This window comes from Convolutriloba macropyga, chromosome 4 (assembly GCF_964194025.1).
Source record: "Convolutriloba macropyga chromosome 4, txConMacr16.3, whole genome shotgun sequence".
NCBI lineage: Eukaryota > Metazoa > Xenacoelomorpha > Acoela > Convolutidae > Convolutriloba > Convolutriloba macropyga.
The window spans coordinates 40,469,647-40,496,496 of NC_134471.1; the positions used below are offsets into that span (position 1 = coordinate 40,469,647).

Below are 26,850 nucleotides of genomic sequence, written 5' to 3' on the forward strand. Positions count from 1 at the left end.
TGACTGGAAGTAGTCGTTAAACAGGTCGGCTTTAGCAACGTCAGTAGTAGCAGTTCGGTGATTCAGGAAGATTTCGGCGGGCACAGAACTTGACTTGGTGACAGACTTGAGATAGCGTTGTATGTCAGTAAGGAATGAAGTTTGGAAATGAAAATCCAATTTGAAAGAAAGACACGTTATGAAACGAAAATTTCAACTTTACAATTGAACAAAATTAAAGTATGTTTAAAGTAATATTTGTAGGTCTTTAAATAAAAAACATGTCGATATGCATCTGCTACATGAAATCGAAAATGTATATTTACTCAGATGTAAAATTTTGTAGATACGACTGTAGATATGTAAAAATTCGCTTTATATTTCCTTGAATGAGTGATTTCAGTGATTTGCATGTTCTGGCTTTTGATTTTAGCATTTATAATAATAATAATAATAATAATAATAATAATAATAATAATAATAATAATAATAAAAATAAAAATATTAGTAATAAAAATAATAATAATAATAATAATAATAATAATAATAATAATAATAATAATAATAATATTAATAATAATAAAAATAATAATAATAATAATAATAATAAAAATAATAATAATAATAATAATAATAATAATAATAATAATACTAATAATAATAATAATAATAATAATAATAATAATAATAATAATAATAATAATAATAATAATAATGATAATAATAATAATAATAATAATAATAATAATAATACTAATAATAATAATAATAATAATAATAATAATAATAATAATAATAATAATAATAATAATAATAATAATGATAATAATAATAATAATAATAATAATAATAAGAATAACAGTAATAATAATAATAATAATAATAATAATAATAATAATAATAATAATAATAATAATAATAATAATAATAATAATAATAATAATAATAATAATAATAATAATAATAATAATAATAATAATAATAATAATAATAATAATAATAATAATAATAATAATAATAATAATAATAATAATAATAATAATAATAATAATAATAATAATAATAATAATAATAATAGTAATAATAATAATAATAATAATAATAATAATAATGATAATAATAATAATAATAATAATAATAATAATAATAATAATAATACGAATAATAAAAATAATAATAATGATAATAATAATAATAATAATAATAATAATAATAATAATATCAATAATAATAATAATAATAAAAATAATAATAATAATAATAATAATAATAATAATAATAATATCAATAATAATAATAATAATAAAAATAATAATAATAATAATAATAATAATAATAATAATAATAATAATAATAATACGAATAATAAAAATAATAATAATGATAATAATAATAATAATAATAATAATAATAATAATAATAATAATATCAATAATAATAATAATAATAAAAATAATAATAATAATAATAATAATAATAATAATAATAATAATAATAATAATAATAATAATAATAACAAAGGATTTAGGATAAAGTAATCCACGGGTTCGCATAAAACCCGGTTATTGAGTTGTTCAAAATTTATTGTTATTTAAGTAAAGATGAGTTTCTTCAAGTCTCTACAGTTATTGCAGTCACACAAGAGACGCCAAGTGCTAGGATCTTATTTTTTGTAGGGGGAAATGAAGAACCGATTGTAGGGTTCCAGTAGTTTGCTCTTGTGCTCTCGATCAAGGAGGATATCATACTTGAAAAAATCTTTGAACAGATTTGCAAGGTGACAGGCTCGGTACCAAAAATCTGACTCACTCTTCTGCAACCGTGATTGCTTACAGATAAATTTTCTAGTGACTTGGGCTCTCCGGGTTCCCACCTCAGCGAGAGTGACATGGCTTTGCCAGTCTATATCAACTTTTCCCGATAACATTTTTGCAAATAATAACACGACATAAAGTTTTTGATATAGAGACAGTGGCAAGATGTTGATTTTCTGCAGTTCTTCGCTGTATGAGAGGACGCTGTTGCTGGTCTTGAATATCCAGGCCATTGCTTTTTGTTGAACACTTTCAAGTAAAGTTAAATCGCCCTTTGATGGTTTCCACAAGGCCGCGCCATAGCTGACAATTGGCACGACGTAGCGAACACATTTTTCCTGGTTGCAAAATTTGCCTTGCAAAGGTTTCGTTTCAGCAGATGGAATGCATTCAAGGCTTTTTCAGTTCTTTTCTTCGCGTGTAGTGTCCAGATTAAAGAGTCAGTAACAAATAGGCCCAAATTTTTAATTGGTTGAGTGGCTTCGAAGGTATAATTGGGCAGAGATATTTGGGTAGAGCCTTTAATACACAGCAGTTTGCTTTTCGTAAGGTTCATTGACATCAGATTGTCATCGCACCACCTCCACAGTTTTCTGACATCAATGTTGAGCGTCACAGGATTGGTCCCTACAATTTTGTAATCATCCGCATAGCCAAAAGCCTTTGACATAACACAGGACGGCAAATCGTTTATGAAGACTAGGAGGAACAGCGGGCCTAGAATGGAACCTTGGGGGACGCCGCTAAGTACATCAAGTTCTTTTGAGGTTGTACTATTTATTCGCACTGTTTGTTTCCTATTTGACAGATAGCTTCGAAGCAGACTTAGGCAGTTTCCTCCGATAGATTGTCTAAAAGTAGATCGTGAGAGACTTTGTCGAATGCCTTCTGGAAATCGATATAAAAGGTCGTGAGGTAGGAAGGGTTGGAGTCCAGGCAGCTGAAGATCTCATGCAAGTACTCTATTAGATTTGTTGTGGTCGATCGTTTAGGCCGAAAACCATGCTGTGCGGGGTTTAAGGTTGAGTAGACTTCTGGAATCAGTTTGCTGAAGATGAGCGTTTCTAGCAATTTCGACACTGCAGACAGAAGGCTGATTGGTCTGTAGTTAGAGGCGTCCTGTTTGTCACCATCTTTATAGATTGGTACAATTTCAGCTACTTTCCATTTAGTTGGGAAATGAGCTTTGCAAGCTATTAAATTGAAGAGTAGACAAAGCGATTTTGGCAAAGACTTGTGGAGGTTTTTTAAGAGCGCATTCCCTATCCTGTCTGGTCCTTTGGCTTTGTTTACGTCAAGTTGTAGCAGTGAGCTCTGGATTTCTTCGGCGGTGAAGTAGACGTGGCTCAACTGAATTACAACGTTCTTGTCTGTTTTGACTCTGTAAGGCATCTGTGTGAACACTGACTGGAAGTAGTCGTTAAACAGGTCGGCTTTAGCAACGTCAGTAGTAGCTGTTCGGTGATTCAGGAAGATTTCGGCGGGCACAGAACTTGACTTGGTGACAGACTTGAGATAGCGTTGTATGTCAGTAAACTTGCCATCTTGGAGGAGTCGAAGTTCATGCTCTTGTTGGTCGTGTTGAAGTGCTTGAGCAAGATTCGTTTGCACATGCTCGATTTTGAGTTTAGTTGTGGGCGTTGGTTTCCGTTGCTGCTTTAGTTGAAGGGTATTCAATTTTTTGATAAGGTGATACGATCCATGACTGACCCAGGGCGCGAGTTCAGATTTTGTTTTGTTTATAACCTGACGATGAACTCAGAGTTCGAAAAAGTTCGTAAGAAAGTTTTAAATGGACAATCCTTTTTAAATCTTTAAAGACAAGGCACTATAGCTCTTTTAGAGCTGCGTCAAAAGAATTGAATTTCTATATAAGCTAATTTTTTTATGAATCTATTCTCCTCTCCCCCACTATGGCACTGCAAGAACTATCAATGTCGGTCGGCCGTTTGGCACCACGGCACCCTCTGAAAGGGAGATCTTGCTGTCGGAGGTGCACTGATGGTGACATTTCTTTTCTCTCATCAGGTCCGTCTCCCATCAGCTGTTCTCCCATCAGCTCCGTGTCAGACTGTTCTCCCATCAGCTCCGTCTTAAACAATCAGCTTAAGACGGAGCTGAAAGTTTAGTTATTAAGACTAATTGATTATCGAGTAATGCAACGGTAATCTATAGTGCAGCGTATAAAGCAGGTCACAAAAGTTAAGAGAAAAAACGGCATATCTGGACAGTTTTGAAACTGACGAAACGAACTGAGCGGCGTAAAGCCTTACTTGTCGCTGACGGGTGAACAGTCGTTTCATTGGGCGGAACCATAATTGAAGCAATTAATGTTTTTTTTACTATATGCTTGTATATTCAGAAATATATGAGTCATTCAAAACAACCCGGCGGAAGAGGTCGGGGTCGAGGCAGAGGTGTTAATGGTACGTTTCCTGATTTTTTTTAAAATTTGAGAGCTTGTTTGGTAATGTCGGGTCATGTTTAGATCAGGCAGGAGATCTGAGCAATGGGTTAGCCAACATGACTCTTGCTAATGGAGGAGGAGGAAGATCGTTGGTCAATGGTCATCCACATGTAAATTATTTTTAATGTATTTTACTGATTACAGATATTCTCCGTTATTTCTCTGCAGTACATTTCGCCTTGTCGGTTGTGAAGGTACACTCTGATATATAGCAGATTTTATGGTAACTAGCTCTCGAATCTGGGCGCGGTAGATAATGTACACACCCTAAGCGGGGAGAGATGTAACGAAACAGTCCTAAGTTGACGAAAATTGCCTTAATATGTATATCAAAAAACTGTTTAGATTTCTCAATTAACCCAAAGCTCGTCAGATTTACCCTCTCCCACTCAGCACTTGAACGAATTTCAACATTTAATGGACGGTAAGAACAGACCTGCAATCCTTCAGTTTGTGCAACGCGGTAATCCCCGACACGACGCTGTTGTAAATGGGTTTAAAAATGTGGTGCTTGAAATCAGCCGAGACCCAACGACGTTTGACGTGCAAGTTCCTTATCTCGTGGAGAACCTTAATTTAGCCAGTGATATTCCAGATGAAGTAACTAGAGAAATTGTCACTACTTTAGTAAAATGGGTATGTTGGTTTAGATGGATGATAAATCTTCAATTTTGGTGGTGAGTAATGAGTGTTTGTTTCAGGCAATAGAAAGCGAGAGCTTTCGGTACACTGGATCCAAACTGGCAAATTATTTAGCGCTTCCTGGACAATTGAGTTTTAATTTCATCCAAATTTTCTTTGAATGGTGAGAACAATTAACATCGGTCAATTTGATGGTGGTTCTTTACTGAAATGAAATGCGATAAACAGGCACTAAATATTTGTTAATAATAATTTATTGATGATTGGGTGTCTGCTTTTCAGCGTAACTAAGGAGTGCTACGATAAATTGGACAATCTCATCAGCTGTACAACAGCCAACGATTATCAAGTGTTAGAAGGCATTATGCTGTTCATGTCGGAATTATACCTCAATATGGGCATTGTGACCCTAGACAGCACGGGTCAAATGATTGAGTCCATTTGCAGGATCGAGTTTTTGAAAGACACCTTAAAAAGAGCCATATTGAAGATATTGGAAAAAGCGCATTCAGATAAACCCCTGGCTACCGTTGGGAAAGTTTTAAAAGTTAGTTATGAAGTATGAACTGGCCAAAGATTGAACCTAAGCAGTTGTAATTGTTCCAACATTTTTCAAAATTGCGGACAATATTTGCGAGACTGGCTTTTTCTTCAATCAAATTTCTACTTTTTCCTTACATATCGCAGGTAAAAAGAAAAACGTTTGTAGCTCTCAGAATCTATTTTTGTTTTTGATAAACAAATTCCAGAAATCGGTCAGGGGAGGGGGGGTTGAGAGAGCGCGAAATCATAAGTTGACCAGACGGAAAAATGTTGAGTAGAATTATTTTAATCGAAATGTATTTGTTTGCGATTTTCAGGAGTTGCAAGCGAGAAATTGAGATTTTAACTATTTGATTTGACCGAAAATCTCAAAAACACCAATGTTTTTTTTTCTAAAAGACTAGATTTTAAAATTAATTCCTCTTTTCTATATTCTGTTGGTTAAAAACTAGCCTAAGAGCCAATATTTTTCTGTATCAAAAGGATTTTTGGAAAACAACACTCCAGGTAATTTTGAGCTATCTTAATATCCAAAATCAACTTTGGAAATGTAACCGAAGCTTTTCAGAAAAATTATAACCATTTCGTATGATTTAGCCGTTTCGCTTATTTAAAAAACCGTGGAGACTAAAAAAATGGTCTTATGAAATAAACAACGAATCAACAAAGTTTTATTTTGACAAAATAAAGAGGGAACAAGTTTTTCATTTAATAATAATTGAATTCGTCTTGAAAAATTAAAATTACAAAAATTAACATTGATAGGTATATACATAGTCAAGACTGGACTAGCCGGAAAGCCTGCTAAAGGCTTGTTGAAGGCAGCCCAAGAGCATTTGATTCAATTTTAATTATCACAAAAGTTAAGCATTATTATTAAAGTTAACATGAAAATTGAACAAAATATGAAACATCATGAGGATGAAGATAAACAGAGAAACTAAAAATAAAACGAGAAAAAAACAGATTAAGGTTAAATAAATTCTATTTCAACGATGCAGTCCCGGACAGCCTCAAGCCCGCGAGAGACACCTCCGAGCGCAATGAGGATGAGTAGTCTAAGTACATTTCTTGAATGATAGAATGACTTTCGAGTGCTCATTAAAGGCCCTACAACAGTAGTTAGTTGCACATCTTGAGCACTGAAAGGCATCTCACACAAGCAAGAAGCTGTCCAAGACTGGAAAATCACAACAATGTGATAGAGGCAATTTGATACCACGTGGATTAGTTCTTATTTAAAGATATTTGCCAGCTCTAGGTTCCCTATTATGAAATTATCACGGAAGTCGTGTAATTATGCCTTTTTTGAATTTTCACTTTTAAAGCTTGTCTGGATTTCTGTTTGCTTTTTTCAACAGGTTCGCAAGACAAATTGTCCTAAATTCTACAGAGTTGTTTCGCTTTATATTTGTTTATTGGCAGAGAGTTGATCCCGCTTGATTTTGCCCTAGTTACATAGCGCTTACCACATTGTGAGATTTCTTTTTTATTAACCACTCGTTTGAACAACTCGTATATGTGTAATTCAAACACCGATGCAATTTTTAATTTCTCCAGTTTATCAGAAATGCTGTCGCGATACCTAAAAGCTATTCTAAACAACCGTTTTTGACTTTTGTGAATTACAGAGATTGCTTTTCTTCACGCAACCATATATAAGAATCCCATATTGCAAGACCGGTTGTACATACGTTTTATAATAATTTATAAGCTGATTAATTGTCATTACGTCGCGCAACTTATAAACAATTGCGCAGAATTTATTCATCTTTTTCCGTATAAACTCAATGTGTTGTCTGAAAGAAAGTTTGTTATCCAACCATATTCCTAAATATTTGCAAGAATCCACACTTATTAAAAATTCATCAGAAAATTTTAGTGAAATGTCGTCCTTAGCAATGCAAAATCTGAGCAATTTAGATTTCGAAATCTTTACGGTTACTTTGTTGTATTTCATCCAATGATCAACTCTTTCGATATCTTTCTGAAACTCCTCGTTGCTTGCAAGTGGATTTTTTACTATTGCTGTATCATCAGCAAAGAGTGTTATTGAAGAATTAAAAACAGCATGCGGCAGATCATTGATATTTATCAAAAACAGTAGTGGACCCAAAACTGAGCCCTGGGGAACCACAGTTGACCCGGCGTTTTGTACTCAGTGTTATTATACTGATACCTCTCTGACAAGTAATTTTTGAGCAGGCGAAAATTACAACCTCGACTTCCGTAGTTCTCATGTTTTCCTAGTAAAATAGAGTGATCAACGCTATCAAATGCTTTCTGCAGATCAAGTAAAAGCATCAGTGGATCTTTTCAGATTTTTCATATTTCTGATCTCTTCAACTAACCTAAGAGCGGCATCTACAGTGTTCAATTTAGACCTAAATCCACACTGATTAGCATTGAGCAACTCAAAATGTTCAAAATAATTAATAATTCTGTTATAGATAATACGTTCAAACACTTTTGCTGATGATGGGAGTAATGAAATTGGTCTGTAATTTCCATACTCATTGACATTACCATCTTTGTGGAGGGGATTTACTTTTGCAACTTTAATTTCGTCCGGGAAAATTCCAGTTTTAACACAGTTATTGAACACATTAGTTAGTGGTTCATTTATAAGGGGACAACAAAGTTTTAGCATTTTGGAGGATATACCATCGTGACCATAGCTGTTTTTACTTTGCATGTTTATAATTACGTTTTCCACCTCATTATATTTAATTTCACTAAAAAACAAAGATTGTGGTTGCCTTTCTATGTGTACTTTTTCTACTTTTTCAATTTTGGCATTCAGTTCTGTGCCAATGTGTGCAAAAAACTTATTCATATCATTTGCGACATTTGAGTCAAAATTATCCGGCAAAATCAGTTTTCTTTTTGATCCAATTATATTACTCATGGTAGTATGATATTGTTTTGGGTCTGCATTTTCCAATTTAGTTCTCCAGTAAGCTCGATATGCTTTACGAGATAGCGCATTACATTTATTCCTTGAAATCTTAAACTGCTCAAAGTTGTCTATTGTCGGATTTTTAATATTTAATTTGTAGAGCTCATTCTTTTTCCTTGCTGCACGCAGTACTTGATTTGTTACCCAGTTCTTACGCGCCCTTTTGATTTTTGTAAGTGGACAAAATCTGTCGAAACAATAGGTTATTACCTCATTAAGCTTTACGATTGCTGTATTGGGATCGATATCACTAAACGCGATTTTCCTTAGCTTTTGGCTCATTAGAAACTCCAGTCTTAACCTATTATCAAGGTTATCAAAAACCTTTAGATTTCTTGTGAAGAAACTGCGTTCATTTTCTTTTAATAATTTTGGAAGCATCAGAACACATTCACACAAATAATGATCGGCTGGTCCGAAACTATGGTTCATGGCTCTCTTACTTAGAACATTACCCCGTATATGGTCTATACAGCTTGCAGAAGTTGATGTTTCTCGGCTTTGACTTCGTTGCGATAGTAAATTCATACCGAAGGATGTAAATATGTCGGATAACCCCCTACACTCCTTGTTGTCTCTTAAGAGATCAATATTAAAATCTCCTGCAATTATTTGTTTTCTCGAAAAATCATGTTCCTCTAGAAACTTCTCCAAGATATTAAAAAAAACCATCAATGGACTCGGAGGGTGACCGATACAAAACTGTGAAAGTAATTTGTTGACCATTTTCAGTAACAATATCAATGCTTAAAATCTCTGCGTCCGAGTGTTCTTTAAAACTTCTTACTTTGAGCTTATCAGGTACATAAACTCCTACACCTCCTCCTCTTGATCCGCGGCACCGTGAGAAAAACTTATAGCCATCAAGAGAAATGTTTAGCCAAGTCTCCGTAATGGCGATTATATCTGGTGTATTAGTGAGTTGCTCAATGCATGCTTCTAGATTAATAAAGTTTTTCCTTAGAGAACGTACATTAGTTGTAACGCAAATGACAGCCTCAGAAGAACTATTGTGTTGCCTAGACGAAATGGTGGAAAAGGTAGGTTAAGATGAAGTGAGGTGATCTCCGAGGCTGCCAAGCATTACGAATCAATAGATTCTTCGACAACAAAGCCGTTTTCAGAATCAATATCATTTTTTTGATCAGTAGTAGTGTCGGTTACAATGGATTCAATATACTGATTGAGTAGATCTTTGTTGTTTTTCAGTTCTTCAGATTTCCGACTATTTTTCCATCACTAGGGCTGCTCATTCCTCGTTAGTTTGCTTTTTCTTTTCCATTAACTTGTTTTTGTCCTCCTTCAGTAAAATTGAATAAAGCTGTTCTAGGTGCTGATTGCAATGTTTTTTTGTTCTTAGAATAAGATAAAAGGGAGCCTTGCGCGAGTAATGAATCCACATCCTCCATGTCAACAATGTTGTGTGGTTTCGGCTTACTTCCATGCTTTTCAATAAAAACTTGAGGTGCGCATTTGTAGGTCGATGTTTTTAAGCCCAATCCTTTTAGATAATCCTTTAAATCGGCATCTCTTTTTGTTAATCGTTCGTTGAGGAAGATCGGTTTTGCATTTGTCGGGTTAAGCTGATTTCTCAGGAAATGTTTTCTTCCACATATTCTGTCTTTCACATCAAAGTAAACGAACTTGACAATGAATGCTGGTGGTTGGCTAGGGTTGTGGATCGGCCCCAGTGGATGACATGCTACAATGCTGTCCCGCTCTACTTTGATGTTCAGGTAGTTGGCAAAAAACGTTAAAACGTCCTCCCAATAATCTGTCCCATGCACAAGGGGTAGGTTGTTGATAATAATATAGTTTTTTGATGAGTATCTTTCAATATCGTTCACCTTTTCTCCTGGAATTGTACCCTTGATACTAGCTTGATAGATGCTTGCTTCTTTTCGAGCTCCCCAATAAGCTTTTCCATAAAATTCATTAATGTGGGGTCACAGCTGTTGACATTGTCGAGTTCATCTCTCAAATTTATCATTATGTCAGCTCAGAGATAGGAGGTTTAGCTTATGCAGGCCAAATCTGAAACTATTTAATAAGTTTATCACAACAATTTCGTTTTCTTTTCTCGCCAGAGAAGATCTTTTAACTCATCTCCTCTTGTATAATGCAATACAGAAGTTGAGAGTCAGAGACTTATAGCCACACGGATAGCCAGGTTCAAAAACTTAAGACAAATGTTCTTTAATTTTAAAATTTCTCGGAAATCATTTTTGACATCGCAGTGTATTGAAATTTGCCTTCGAACTCATCTTTTCTTGTCTGTGAGAGTTTGTGTCAATTGAAAAGTTAAATAGTTCATTGATAGAGAGACAAACTTCCCGATGAAAAGATATTTTTTGAAAAGTAGATGAAAAATTCCTTTAATTTTCAGATCATAAAATTTATTTGAAAAAGTGGAAAGTCTCTAAACCCATGAGTTTATTTGCGCTATTTGGACTACAGAAGAACTAATGTTCCAATAAATTTGAAACGTGCTTGATCAAGAAATTGTTTTTTTTCCATTTATCTATCTGTTCTTAGTGCCTAAATTGGTATCTTCGAGATTGAAAAGCATTTGAAACTTTATTTTTTGTAATTGGAACATCAACAATTCTTTGAGAAATCAAAAAAATGATATTTTACAATTGTTTGAGTATTTTAGGAGCTTTGCAATGCTATTATTTTTGTATCTATCTGCAAAAGTTAGCGACCGGAAAAACTGTCAGACATACTAATAAATTAGGAAAATTACTTATTTTGCTTCAATCTCCTGTAATAGAAGTGTTCAGAAACAAAATTGTGTTTATTAAATCTAGCCCATCATTAAGATTTTTAAATTGTTCCCTTCAATGTCAAGTGTCAAAATTACGATCTACGATGCAATTGCCTCAAAAAGTGCACACGACGTTTTCTAAAAACAAAGAAGACCTAATTGAATGGTGTTGAAGCTTGAGTAACAACCTATTGACAAAAAAATGCAAAAAAGATTTTTGTGGGGATTTGTATTTGTGCGCGTGTTAGTATTGTGTGCTTGAAAGGTTTTTGTGCGTTTGCAAGTTTTCAAACTGTCTTTACTATCTTTCAGTTTTCACTATCTTTCTAGATAGTGAAAAGCTTCCGTTTTGGTCTGACATAATTTTAAGATGTTTTCGCAACCTTGAGAGGTATGTTGGAATATTCTGTGCTACGCACTGACTCGCAGGAGCCGTCTTTTTCAATATCTATAGTTTTGTAATCTGACGACCTGATGTTTCCTAGTTCATGAAATTACGCGAGGTCTGTTATTCAGAAGTTTTCCTTTACTTTCTGGGTAATGAAGAGATTGATAAAATTTTACAAAATTCTTCAAAGAATGTCTGTTTTTGCACTCATGTTACTTGACCGACGAAACTTAAGAAGTTTTTTTGGGAATCTGCTTGGCAAGCTATAGTTTGAGGCCAAGTTTACTGTTCATTTTCAGCTAACTGGTGCTGCGTTAGAAGAGCAGAAACAAACGAAAGAAGACAAAGAGTTAACAGATCTCATTTTTGTCCATATAGACGCCATATCAAAAGAAGATTATTGCCAGAGGTTAGTGGAAATACACCTTATTCTTTAAAACGTTGAATAATCTGGAATAGTAACCCAAAGTGCGAGAAACTGTGCGCGCAATTGTAAATGAGTGTATAGATCTTAATACACGGGGCGCGGATTACTATTGTAAAGGTGAATGAGTTTGAAATAAGCAGGCGTTTGGTACCGCGCCAAGCTAATTCTTGTAAAAGGTAATCATTTTTTAACCTGAGATTTTATTTTAACTCGCAAAACATAGATCAATGATCAAATGACCAGTTAATACTGATAAACCATACTTTCAAATTGTATGCCATAATTAATTTTAACGGGTCATTTTATTACGGCTCGATGGTTTGTCTGCAATTTATCAAATTTGAAAAAACCAAAAATAATTTAGAACAATTTTTGTATGATGATTGGTGAATTAATTGCTACGAAAGATAGTGGTTTTACGGGTTACTGTGAAACTTAGTTACTTGCCATTAACAGAAAAATCGCTTGGAGGTCTTGTAGATATTCTGACTGTCTAAGCTGTTGGTTTAATAGGGTTCAATTACTTTTTATAAACATCTTCAACAGCAGAAATCCACATTATGAAGTTGTTGTCTGTTGTAGCAATGTGAAGTCTTTGTTCCAACGTGTGCTACTACTGAGGAGCAATCACTGGCAGCCTCCAGAGAGCAATCGTTCTAGTGGGACGGGTGGGAGCAGCGGTGGTAGTGGTGGCAGCAATAGTAACGGAACAGCCAACTTTGCAAATGTCACCGCCAATGACAATTTCGCCGATTACGTAATAACTGAATAAATACCCTTTTGTTGGTCATTGACTGAGATCTTCAACTTATTTCTAGAAACTGACCGGCTGAATTCCAATCTAACTGTACAGTTGGTTTTTTGAGCACTTGAAAGCTAGAAATGGCGCTTTTCACCGAAATAATTAACACGAATTTCCATTTTCAGGTTTTTTTTTGCGTTTTTAATTGTTGTTTAATAGCCGCACAGCAATAGCGGGGCTATTATTGGCCTTCTCTTAGTTTTTTTACGACTCGAAGAGGAGTATTGGTTTTCTCTCGGTCTTTTTTTACAGGAAGTAGTTTTGTTCACGCGGCATTTTGACCTAAAAGCGAAAGTGAGAAAAACTATCATGGTGAGCAGATTATCGCTAAGCGAGAGAAGTGTTTTCGTCATGCGCTGCGTTCAGTGAATGACTTTTCGACTTTGAAAAATGTTTTTGAGAGATATATATTTTTTCGGCGCATATAGATAACCGTTTTTAGCCCTTTTTTCGTCCTTTTAGCTCAATTTTTTTGTAATTTGATTTTTTGAAGAAATTGTTTTTGATCGTTGCTGCATTAATATATAACTTTATGAAATTGATGGAACAAAGTTTTACAGAGCCTAATAATACTTTTCAAGTGTACAATGCGCTCATATTTCTCAAAAATTATTTCTCAAGTTAATTTTTGTATTTTTTTCCTTGATTTCTTCCTGTTTGGATCATTGAGCGATTTTCTGAAATGTTCATTTTTTGTTTTTTGTCTTTACAGAAAAGTCTTTTTCTGTGCACAGAAAGTGGTTTAATTTTGTGTTAATAATAACTAATTTGTTTTTTGAGGTCTAATCTTTGAAATTTAAGGGAAATTTGTTTCTGAATTACAATTTCATATAGTTTTATATACAATTTTAAATTTTGAGATTTTGCAAAGTATTTTAATTTAGCGAAACTGTTACCTTTTCTTTTTGTTTCCAACAGAAGCATGGTTGTGTAATATTTTTGAACCATGATTGCTAAATAAATATATGTACTTATTTTTGGATCGATAATTTTTATATACAATTTTAAATTTTGAGATTTTGCAAAATATTTTAATTTAGCGAAACTCTGTTACCTTTTCTTTTTGTTTCCAACAGAAGCATGGTTGTGTAATATTTTTGAACCATGATTGCTAAATAAATATATGTACTTATTTTTGGATCGATAATTTTTTGGAGTGTATTCAAAACAATGTAAAAGTCAATGCCGCATGTGAAAACTGTTTAGGTCAAGCGGTTGAGCTCATCGAAAAGCAGAGAAAAGAGAGTGGGTTTTTTATCGTTTTGATTGTTTTTACCTTTTTACCTATTTTAGGATTTTAGAGTTTTTTGTATTCTTGATTTTTATAACCGTTGCGCGGAGTTTTGGGGTTGAAACTAGTTATTGTAGCAGTGTTGGCGGTCGTTCATTATGATTGATAGTTTTTTTTAAATTTTGAGGAAAGTTTGCTAAATTCGAGCACATTTTTGCCGATATTTGTTTTTGTTTTTTGACTTTCTTCGAACCTTCCACTTCCTGATCAAATTTTTCTCAGTCAATTCTAAGGTGAGGGTTACTTTTGGTGTTGCTACTATGAACTGGCTTTTCAAATCTAGAATTTTCTCAAATATAAAATTCTTAACTTCTTATTTTTTTCAGTTTTTTTTTAGCAGTTTCCAAGTGTCAATTGATTTTTCTTTCCCTCGTTTTGGATAAGTGACTGATATGGCAGAAAAATTAGTAAAAAAATGTTTGCCGATTAATGGTTGGGAAGAATTGTGAAAGCTAAACAGGGCACTTAACCTTATTAAATTAAACAAGTTTTCTAATTTGTTTGCTCTTATATTTTGATTGTTACTTCTCAGTCAAATTTTGGTTGGGCGACTGATGTAAGAGAGAATGTATTTAGCATTTTCGCAAATTAATGGTTCGGAAATTGCATTTAGCGTTTTCATAGAGTTTTTCAGAGAATTTTTCTTTAAAGTTTTGCCCGTCTTCTTTTCCTTTCGGGTTTCTTTTTACGAGAAGTGTTTTTGCTCTTTCACGTGATGAAGTTTTTTTGTCACACCTGAGTCACCTCACTCTCAAAAATGACTTCCTGACTCTAAAATTGACTTTTCTTTACTTCAATTCAAAGATGTAAGGTCAAGTGAGTTCTAATTGAAGTTTATTTGAGAGCAGCTATTAGAAGCAGAAATAAGTTTTAAAGATTCCTAATCTATGTGTAAACTCTGAGCATTTAATAAAACGAATTTGTTTGTTCTGTTTCTTTTACTATTTTTTTGAGACTGCACATCTACAAAGCCACTGCATCTATTTTCTGGCAATCTGCCAGCTATTTTCAATATTTCCCTGACGAGTTTTGGGTGGATGACTGACCTAGCAGAAGATGTAATTAACTTTTTTGCAAAGTAATGACGGGGAGACACTTGAAAGACAGGGCACTTTTAAAGGAAGTAAATCATACAATGTTTTTCGCGATGTTTATTGTTTGCAATTTTTAATTGTTGTTTATTAATATTTCTCTTCCAATCATTGGTTGTTGACACAATCTCAGAGATGTAATTCAATTTTTTTACGAAATGTTTTTAAAATTGTCTATTTGCGTTTTGTAGAGATTTTTCTGAGAATTTTGTAGAGAATATTGTTTTTTGATTTTGTCTTCATCTCATTTTGCCAGACCTAGTTTTTCGAAGTTGCTACCTAAGAATGTTCTTCAGATGCTACGAAATGTTTTGTATGATTATTTGGGACATTTTTTATGTCAGTGAGAATAGTCGATTTTCTACTTTGACTAGTTTCCTCAATTATTCTGGCTATGTTTTACGATTCAAAGAATTTGATTTGTATTGGTGCGTTGTCTTTTTTTACGACTCGAAGAGGAGCCATTGTGACCTGTTTTTTTTCCAATTCGGTGACTTCTATGTTAGAGGATGTGTTTTAGAGGAAGTCAGATGCCGCATGTGAAAAAGAAGTGTTTAGGTCAATCTGCTGAACAAAAGTCAAAAGCAGAGAAATAATTTAGAGTGGTTTTAATTCATGCAAATTTTTTTGATCACATGCGGCTTTTTCAAAGCAGTTCTTTTAGTTTTAGCCGTAATTGTTATTTTAGTCACAATATTGAGCCATTTTTGACATTTCGCCATGTTATATGCCTTTAGAGCAATTTTTAATATCGTATTCCCTTTTTATAGCATCTGGAGACTTTTTTAGTTGAACCTAGTTATTTCAGGGGTTTAGCTGGTCTTTCGACTTAATAGATTTTAATTTTGTGCTTGCCATAAAAAAATGGGGTTTAATGTAATCAAAATTTATGCCCATTTTTAATTTTTTAAGTTTTTGCATTTCCTTTGAACTAACTTTTTGGCAATAGCGTTGTTGTCCACTATTTAACCTAGAGCTGTTATATATGAGTTGCTCCGATGACTTGACAGTTCAAGGTTTTGTACATAGCAATTTTTACTGAAATAATTATATAAATTTGAATTTCTTCCCAATTTTCCGTTGTTCCTTTTTTGTAGTTATTTAGTGTTTCTCTGACTGGAGTTGAGTAGTGCACTGATTGAGCAGAAGGATTTCTTAACCATTTCCCAGAATAACAATGGAGAGGTTGCAGCTAAACTTTTTCGACTTTCTCACGAATTTTTCTCTCAAATTTTTCTTGATTTTCTTTTCCCTCTTTCTTCGATTTTTCGAATGTGCCGTTCGTTTTCATCTCAAAGAGTTGTGAATGGCAATTGTTCGTGTTGCGAAATGTTGTGGTAGTAGGGATTTCGGTGGCGGAACTTGTTACGAAATTTTCATTTTTTTTCGAGGTATCGTTTTTGGCCTTTCATGTTATCTTTACTTTGTTATTGTTCCAAAATATTAAGTAGAGTTTTTTAATAGGCTCATTTTTCATCGAGTGATTGGCTGAGGCCTAAAGGAAAATTTACTTCGTGTCTGTTCCGGAGTCTTCCGGCTGTGTTTTGAAAGATATTCGCTTTTTTCGACCTTTTCCTATCAATGAGAAATTGGAGTATTGATCTCCATCATGCTAGAGTAGTGAGAGCAGCGAAAAGCGAGTAGTTAAGGACGTGATGTTGTTTAAACTGCTTTAAAGTCAAAAGATATAAGGTGTTAAAACTGATTTTTGGTTTTCGAGAGCGAATTTTTTTTACGTGAAGCAGTGACTTCTGTATTTGCTATTTTCTCTCCCTTTTCTGTACGAATAGTTTTGAAAAGTGATCCGGGTGTTCTAATAATGCATTGATGGAGTTGCTTAGGTCCCACTAAGGCAACTAATGGTTATCAAGATTTGGACGCTATTTGATTTCAGAAGCTTTAGAAGTGATCTGTTGGGTTTTGCCTGTTTTTGTAGATTTGCTGTTTTATTTTTAGTCGCATTTATTAGGGGTCTTAATGACTAATGGCTCTCTGTTGAGGTTCATTTAAAACTAATTTGCAGATTTGATAGAAATCAAAGGGTTTCAACGAATTAGACACTACTTGTTTTCAAAAAAAAAATTAACGGTTTGGGTTTTTCTTGCGTTCTATACCTCAGCCTCCTCATGGACAGCTCAGTGCTTTACTACTAAGTTTGCGTTTGCGCTATAAACTCCCATTGTGTAAAGGGCTTTCGAATGTTTAGTTGTTAGACATGATAACTTTGATAACACTTTTCGTAAAAGTCAACTTTAGTTTTTGTCATTAATCAATTTTTTTTTTTACTTTCTTAGACGTCTTGATTTATGATTTGTTTATTATTGAAGGCTGGTCTTTTAAAGAGCCTGATATGGCTGATTTCTTGTTGTTCCATTCTTCGAAATGTGATTCAGAACTGGTCCTGCTATGTCGTATTTCGTCGAATAAAAATTTGTTTCGCTTTAGCTTAGATCACAATTTGTTCAACATTTTGCGAGAAATCTTTTTTTTTGCTTTTTAAGGCTGGTTTCATTCTTCGCTCATTCTGCTCAAAATGCTTTTTAACAGCAGTCTATAATGAGTCATAAAGATTAAATAGAAATGGGATAAACCCCATAGAACCTAATTTTAGATCGCCTCTACTGAAACTGATCTTAGAAGTCTTAGTAACCGTCTCTAATGCTTTTTGTTATTGATACTGTTCCCTGTATCCTCTCGTTAAGGAACAGGAGCATTTATAACTACAGAATAAATAAAAGAGTTCGCACTTTAAACCTGTTTTTGTACAAAAATCATTTGTCATTTTTAATTGCTCCCAAACGAAGTTTGTAGCAATTATATTAGTCCTGTTGGTTTTTTTCATGCGATTTTTCGCTTGACCGATTTTTCGTCTCGCCTGACCCATTTGACTTTTCGTCCTTAAAAGCAGGATAAACAGGTAGCGCCCAGCGGGCATTAAGTTTTATTCCAGACCCTTAGCCGCGTTTAGTAGTCCTTCACGTGCTTAGTGTGATGAAGCTACGGGAAGGCCGTAGTTTAAGGTTAAAAAGTCAGTTTTAGGAGTTTTTCAGCCCAAAATATTGAAATTTTTTGTTTTTTTTTGTTATTTTTTGAGTTTTTGAAATTGAGGTGGGTTGAAGTTGACAAAGGTCTTTCGCAAGACAAGCAAAAACACAAATTCATAGCGATTTTCACAATTTTTTTCAAGCTTTTCGACAATTTTTGTCATTTTTTGAGTTTTTTCAGTCCTAGGTGTCAAGGAAGCTCCTGTGGGGTTTGATAATAGATTACTGCACAGTTTCTAGTGGTAATGGAATGGTTTGCAACGTTTTACTATCAAGATTTTTAGCTTTTTTTTCACAAAACTTGCATTTTTTGTCATTACTCAAATTTTTCCAGACCCAAGGGCCAGAAAACCGTAAGGGTAAACTTCCGTTAGGATTGGATAATAAGCTACTGAAAAATTTATAGGCCATGGAATAGTTTCCACTTTTTTAATATCACAAGTTTTAGCAGTTTTTTAATAAAACTTAATTTTTTAAGAGTTGCCAAATTTTTGCCATAATTTTAGGTTTCTCTAGCCTCAAGAGCCAAAGAATCTCCTCTAGGGCTTAATAGTAGCTTACTGTATTATTTCTAGATGTAATGGAATGCTCTTCAAGATTTTATTTTTTGTCAAATTTTAGGTTTCATCAGACTCAAGAGCCATGATAATAGGCTTTTGAATAGTTTCTAGATTAATGGAATGATTTTTTTAAAGATTTTAATATCACGAAATTAAGCATTTTTTTTAATGTTTGCAATTTTTTTTAGTTTTTTGAATTTTGTGAGTTTTCTTGATTTCTTTTGGTACCAGGGGACCAGAGACCTCCTCCGAGGTTTGATAATAAGCTGCTGCATATTCTCCAGAGTTAATGGAAATTTTATCAATATTTTAATGACTCCAGTTTTTACAATTTTTTAATAAATTTGAGATTTTTCAATTTTTCGAAAAATTATTTTCATATTCAAGGTTTATGGATCTTTTTGAGCCAGTGAAACTATCTTAGGCTTGAAATAGGGACACTGGATAGTCTCTTGGGACAATGAATTGGTTAACGATTTTTAGCAAGATTTTGTCAAAATTTGCAATCGGTTTTAGAATTTTTGAATATTTTTGTCATTTTCTGATTTTAACATTCATTACTAGCCAACGAAACTTTTTAAGTCTTGCAGATGGGTTACATTGACAGAACTCCAGAGACAAAAAATAGTTTTGAACTTTTTTTCACTGCGAAATGTGGAAACTTTTCTTTTGAATTTGCGATTTCATTTTTTTCTATAAGATTTGATTACTAACAAGGCTAGAAAACTAGAAGTTGCAGTTTCGAATATCATCATGGAAAATAGTCCTAGCCCTCTCTCTCTCTCTCTGTTGGTTGAGATATCTTTCCTTCTCTTTCTTGGTCATGTTTTTATCTCTCGCTTACTCTCTCTCTCTCTCTCTCTCTCTCTCTCTCTCTTTCCTTAACTCTGTTGTTGATGCCGCACTTCAGCTGCTATTATGTGGCGTGATGTCATCTATTGCCTTCACCTCACGCCCCTTCAGTTAAGCTAAAGCTAACCTCACTAAATCGTTGCTAGCTACTGACGAAGCCAACTGCTCGTCGGTCGTTGAGAGCAATTCGCCCGACGTTAGTCGGTTATGTTAAAGTTTTTCAATCTCAATGGGGGTCATGGGAATTAACGGCGGCTATTTTTTCGGAAATCTGCGGGGTACGTTTTTTGATACATATTATACTCTCTCATTACGACATGAAGTCATTACCAGTACCATTTAAATCCCTTGAAAAAAATCTCACCAGCCTCACTAGATACTTTTAAACATTAGTGACAGTTCATCAGTGTGTATATTGTATTTAGGATGTGCCTATCTTCTACCTGAGCGATGGAACTCCAATTCCAGCACATGAAGCTGGTGAGTTTTATTCTTTTATGGTTTTGCAGTGTGGTGTCTGTCATTTCTACCTAGATACAATTTTAAAATTGCGGTTTGGTCTCGGAGCAAGCCCTTGAAACAATCGCACACTCTTAACAGCAACCTAAAGACTTTCTTTGAACTATGGGCTTTTGACAAATCGTCCACCCCTCGGTTGAATTTTACATTCAAATTTTGCTATAAAAACCGCAATCAGTGCGAAAACGCGCATGTTAAGTTGTTCACACAAGTTAATGAAAATAAAAATTTCGTTTACGCGGGAGATTTCTGCTAAGTGTTAACATTACTTTAATGTCTAATTGTTGGGTTGCATGAAAGGGTAATTGGCATTTTTTGGCTTTGCCCCTTCCCCATTTTAAATGAGCTGTTATTCTGTGGGTCTGATGTTGTATGTTGCTATAATTTAACCATTTCACTTCCAACGACATCTGCTGTTCCTTAGCTGAGAGTGCACCCGGTAAGAACTAAATCCACTACACCCATCAACAATGTCCTTGAGCTTCGGGTTCCAGCTCACATACAATTCAGCAAAAGCGCCTGCTTGCCAACAGACTGCAGCACGGCAAAGCTGTAATATCGAAATAAAAAATGTGGATGTTATGAAACTTTATTGATATTAGTTTGTCGGTCGATTGTGACCCTTTAAACGTGATTTTTTAACACCGTATAATGGTGTATTATATAAATTTTAATGAATCGTCACAAACCATTGGGCTGTAAAAAAGGCATTTCCTTGCTCACACATTATTATGAAATCAAATTTTGTTAGGTTTTCATGATTTAACTTAGTCTTGGTGCAGTTTGCAGGCACATTGGCGTATCTCGGAAATTGTATGTTGGCTTAAACCCTTAGTCTTGGCCTATAAATGGGCAATGACAGCCCCACCTTGGATGTGTGTCTTGTATTAGTGTTGTGTGACTCTGCATGTTTTAGTTATAGGTGGCATAATTAACACCATCCCTGTATTTCTAACGGACTACTAAGATAAGACTCAACTGTTTTCTCTGAATGAATCAAGTTTAAAGCTTGACAGTCTCCAGAAGTTGCAGCTCAGTGTAAAGCAGTCATTGTCACAAAAAATATTTTTCAAATCTGGGAAACATTATTTTTCGGTTTGGTTGAGCTAGCTTTTTTTGTTGTCTTTGATATATTAATCTAGTTGTTGTTGTAATAAACGTCTTAAAGTTGACTCACTTACTACCTCGTATTTTGAGATGCAAAATGCTCTCTAAGTGCTAATAGGGCAAGTACAATTTGGAATAAATCTAGTAAAAGTGAATCTTTGTTAGTAATTATTAAGTATAATCAAAAGTATAATAATTACATAAAAACAAGTAATCAATTCAGTGAGCTTTTTACTAATTTTCCATTAGAATTAGGTATAAAGAAACCTGGTTATCCTGGCTATACCTGGTTTGGCAGCTTAGTGTGCTTAAGGTGTGAGAAATTGGCAATGAGCCGAACACAAATTTGCTGGTTCTTGAATTGTTCATCATGACTAAAGGTTTCCCTCGTTTTGAAATGGCATGTAGTAGTTAGTTGCATGATGTGATCTGTCTTTTTTCTAGACGTTTGTGGGTGTATCAACTTTTCAACCTTCTGCGTTATTGATTTAGCATAGCGCTCTTCTTATTGGTAGCTTCAAGCGTAGTAGAATAATAGGGAGTTCAGTAATGTGTGTTTACATAATGTATTTACCCCTCTCATCCGCATTCTTTACTCCATTTTTGATCTTCATTTCTTAATACCATCCACTGGTTTTTCATGTATTATGTCTGTCTTAAACTATGTGCCTATATTGTAGATTTAATACAAGAAAAATCAGTGGATGGTATTAAAAAACAAGGAGGCTTCGTAATGTGCGTTGGCATATAATGTTCCGAACCTACTCATCCACATTTTTTGCTTAATTTTCTACCAAATGAGGAAAAGGGAGAAAAATAAACACTCTTCGAATATAATTGGTTAAAGAGTAAAAAAACTGTTTTAAATGCAAACCACTAAATGAATTGAATAATGGCGCATTGGAGAGCCGCTGATACCTGCCATTAGTAAAACTACGAGACAAGACAAACAAGAAAAATGATAATTATGGTCAAACTCAATATCTATTTAAAAAATAACTCGATTTCAAAATAGCAGCCAATATCTATTTAAAAAATAACTCGATTTCAAAATAGCAGCAGATAAAACCTAAACTAAATAAATCACTTCATTTCAAAGCAGATTGGTGACCTGCCATTGATGAGACTAGGAGACAACGACAAGACCAATTAACAAAAACAGCGGTTAATTACGACCCAAAATCCGTATATGATTTTGACAAACACTTAAAGTCAAAATAGCATAAGATGAAACCAGACAAAAGTGAAAGCTTAAATAGCATTAGAAAAATAATGCTACTCTAGAAAACATATCGGACCGCTCCTTGATGAGAACAGGTAACAAATTGTCGAAAAACAAAAGGACAAAATTTGAAAACAGCGTTTATACTTTTGATGGCAATTGAAATCAAATTCAATAAAGGTTTGCTTTGAACTGAACATTTTGAAATAGACTTCCGTAGGAAGCCATTGAGTCTTCTGGTTATCCAAAACATGTTGTTTTTTATACCATTTTCAAAGCCAGTGAAAACCGTCATTAATGTTGGCCAGTTCATCAGTTAGCCCTCATTTGTGCGAAAACGACAACAAATAACCACGTTTTGACCAGTATTAACAGTTTCTAAAACCAAAATGTCAAATCAATAAAACCATTTAGCGTAAAAGTAAAAAAATTAATGTTTGCTTCACCAGAAGGTAGATGGAACATGTCATTAATGATACTAAGATAAAAAAAAATGGTTTCAACGCCGTTCAAACCGTGCGCTATTCACCTAAAACATGCTCTATGTTCAATTGCGTTTCTTCTAAGTCATTTTTTGTGAAAACTCTTGGTATGAAAGCCATGACACCATTAATTAAAAACACAACGGTTGGAAAGAGTGAACTTTCATTCACTAGAACGAATATGCAAACTGCCTTTGCTGATACTAAGCAAAAAGTCTGTAGAATTTAGAATGAAATGGCAAAGTTCAGAAGATAACAGAATTTCCTAAAAACAACGAATATTTGCAAAGAAAGATGCAGTTGGTATCAACTAAAAGCATTATACAGGGAAATTATACCAGCATATATGCCACTTAGTGAATCCAATTGGATCATTTGTTTATGATACTTTGTCTTGAGACTGCAAAAAGAACATAAAATACGGTTAAAACAAGAATTCAAGTTCATGAAAACACTTGCTGAAACCATAAAGCCATATATCCGAGAGAGAGAGAGAGCCATTCCGCGCTCCTCCCACTAATGATAGCATCCGTATGCACCAGCTGTCTACTACTTCAGGCAACCACTGGACGTCGTTTGAAAGCAATTACCCGACGTTAGCTAGTTATGCTTTCCCATTTTGTCCAATTTGGTTAGTTTGTTTAACATATTTTTGGCATTTTTTTGCTTCTCTCGCTTGTTTTGATAAAATTGCTGTTTTAGTGACTATTTTCATAATTTTGCCAATTGCAATGCGGCTTAAATTAGTTCTTTTCACTAAAATAATAAGCACATTTTCAATGCACTTTGCGTCAAAAAGTTAATTTCATGAAAGTAAAGGTTGTCCTGAGAATTTTTAATTTGTTATGGAATGTGTGTGAGTCTAGTTGTTAAAACGTGTGGATTTCGTTCGTTTTTTTCTTGCCCCAATTATCTGTCTTAAGTCGGGGGAAAAATTTACTGAGAACGGCAAACTTTTTTGTTTCTAACAACGTTTATATCCGCTACTAGATTTTAATTCATCTAAAACATTCTATAATGTCAATTGCGTTTTTTCCAAGTCAATTTTCTTAAAAACGCTTGATATGAAAGACATGAAACCACTAATTAAAAATATAACGGACGGAAACAATAAAATTTCATTCACAAGAACGAATATGCAAACTGCGTTTACTGCTACTAAGCAAAAAGTCTGTAGAGTTTAAAATTAAATGGCAAAGTTCAGAAGATAACTGAGAACTTCCTAAAAACAACGAATATTTGCAAAGACATAAGATGCAGTTGGTATCAACTAAAGGCATTATACAGGGAATTTATACCAGCATTTATGCCACTTAGGGAACCAATTGAATCGTTCTTTCTTGACATGTCTTGAGACTGCAAAAAGAACATAAAATACGGCAAAACAAGAATTCAGTTCGAGTTCACAAAAACACTTGATGAAGCTCAAGCCATCAAAACCATAAAAACCATTAATCCAAGAGAACCGCTTTCAGCGCTCTTCCCACTAATGCTAGCATTCGTAAGCATCAGCTGTCTACTACTTCAGGCAACCACTCGACGTTGTTTGAAAGCAATTAACCCGATATTAGCTAGTGATGGTTTCCCATTTTCTCCGATTTGTTTAGTTTGTTTACCATATTTTTGACATTTTTGTTCTCTCGCTTGTTTTGAAGGAATTGCCATTTAGTGACTATTTTTATATTTTCACCAATTGCAATGCGGCTTAAATTAGTTCTTTTCACTAAAATAATAAGCACAGTTTCATTGCACTTTGCGTCAAAAATTTAATTTCATGAAAGTAAAGGTTGTCCTGAGAAATTTTAATTTGTTATGGAATGTGTGTGAGTCTAGTTGTTAAAACGTGTGGATTTCGTTCGTTTTATTTCTTGCCACAAATATCTGTCTGAAGTCGGGGGAAAAAATTGTACGAAGAATGACACTTTTTTGTGCCTAATTACGTTTATATCCGCTACTAGATTTTAATTTCAGTGGATTATTTTACAGACAAAAAGTTTCTTTATTTTATGTCATTGTATTTTTATACTGAACTGTACTCCTAAATTTTTTTGTTTTAAAAATTTTCCTGTATCGAATTGGATTTTGTTGATAACAGTTAAACTTCAAGCCTGGCCTGCGTGGTAAGTATCAAATGCTTAAATGCTTTTAATTAAAATGTAGCCAATGCAGTGTTTAATTCGCTATTCATCTAAAACATTCTATAATGTCAATTGCGTTTTTTCCAAGTCAATTTTCTTAAAAACTCTTCTTGATATGAAAGACATGAAACCACTAATTAAAAATATAACGGACGGAAAGAATAAAGTTTCATTCACTAGAATGAATATGCGAACTGCGTTTACTGCTACCAAGCAAAAATTCGGCGGAATTTAGAATTAAATGGCGAAGTTCAGAAGATAATTGAAATGTTCCTAAAAACACCGAATATTTTTAAAGACATAGGATGCAATTGGTATCAACTAAAAGCATTATACAGGGAATTCATACCAGCATTTTTGCCACTTAGGGAATCCAATTGAATCGTTGGTTATTGACATGTTGTCTTGAGACTGCAAAAAGAACATAAAATACGGCAAAACAAGAATTCAGTTCGGTTTTACGAAAACACTTGATGAAGTTGAAGCCGTAAAAACCATTAATCCAAGAGAGCCGCACTCTGCGCTCTTCCCACTAATGCTAGCCTTCGTAAGCATCAGCTGTCTACTACTTCAGGCTACCACTAGACGTTTGAAAGCAATTAACCCGACATTTGCTACCTATGGTTTCCCATTTTCTCCATTTCATTAGCTGTTTACCATATTTTTGGCATTTTTGTTCTCTCGCTTGTTTTGATGAAATTGCCCTTTTAGTGACTTTTTTCATAATTTCACCAATTGCAATGCGGCTTAAATTAGTTCTTTTCACAAAAAAATGAGCACATTTTCAAAGCACTTTGCGTTAAAAAGTTAATTTCATGAAAGTAAAGGTTGTCCTGAGAATTTTTAATTTGTTATGGAATGTGTGTGAGTCTAGTTGTTAAAACGTGTGGATTTCGTTCGTTTTATTTCTTGCCACAAATCTCTGAAACCGGGGGAAAAATTGTACTAAGAATGACAAACTTTTTTGTTTCTAATTACGTTTATATCCGCTACTAGATTTTAATTTCAGTGAATTCTTTTACAGACAAAAAGTTTCTTTATTTTATGTCAATGTATTTTTATACTGAACTGTTGAATTTTTTGGTAACAGCTAACCTTCAAGCCAGCCCTGCGTGGTAAGTATCAAATGCTTAAATGCTTTTGCGTAAGATGTAGCCAATGCAGTGTTTCATTCGCTATTCGTCTAAAACATTCTATAATGTCAATTGCGTTTTTTTAATGTCAGTTTTCTTAAAAACTCTTTATATGGAAGACATGAAACCACTAATTAAAAATATAACGGACGGAAAGAATAAACATTCATTCTCTAAAACGAATATGCAAACTGCGTTTACTTCTTCTAAGAAAAAAGTCTGTAGAATTTAGAAATAAATGGCAAAGTTCAGAAGATAACTGAGAATTTCCTAAAAACAACGAATATTTGCAGACATAAGATGCAGTTGGTATCAACTAAAAGCATTATACAGGGAATTTATACCAGCATTTTTGCCACTTAGGGAATCCAATTGAATCGTTGGTTATTGACATGTTGTCTTGAGACTGCAAAAAGAACATAAAATACGGCAAAACAAGAATTCAGTTCGGTTTTACGAAAACACTTGATGAAGTTGAAGCCGTAAAAACCATTAATCCAAGAGAGCCGCACCCTGCGCTCTTCCCACTAATGCTAGCCTTCGTAAGCATCAGCTGTCTACTACTTCAGGCTACCACTAGACGTTTGAAAGCAATTAACCCGACATTTGCTACCTATGGTTTC

At 33.9% G+C, this 26,850-nt stretch overlaps 1 protein-coding gene across 2 annotated transcripts in view; it reads left to right on the forward strand.

The window, feature by feature from the left end:
* The window catches only part of LOC142337669 (polyadenylate-binding protein-interacting protein 1-like), a 509,163-nt gene that overhangs the window by 454,345 nt on the left and 27,968 nt on the right, over positions 1-26,850 (forward strand). The window contains exons 2-10 of one of the 2 annotated variants that reach the window (XM_075387086.1): positions 4,154-4,219; positions 4,282-4,370; positions 4,606-4,896; positions 4,962-5,065; positions 5,185-5,449; positions 11,859-11,968; positions 12,569-12,743; positions 20,052-20,106; positions 20,570-20,584. In XM_075387086.1, coding sequence (XP_075243201.1) covers positions 4,162-4,219; positions 4,282-4,370; positions 4,606-4,896; positions 4,962-5,065; positions 5,185-5,449; positions 11,859-11,968; positions 12,569-12,743; positions 20,052-20,106; positions 20,570-20,584 — 1,162 coding nt within the window. In that variant the 5' untranslated portion in view covers positions 4,154-4,161. The remainder of the gene's footprint in view (positions 1-4,153; positions 4,220-4,281; positions 4,371-4,605; positions 4,897-4,961; positions 5,066-5,184; positions 5,450-11,858; positions 11,969-12,568; positions 12,744-20,051; positions 20,107-20,569; positions 20,585-26,850) is intronic. The other variant, XM_075387087.1, reaches the window with a different exon arrangement.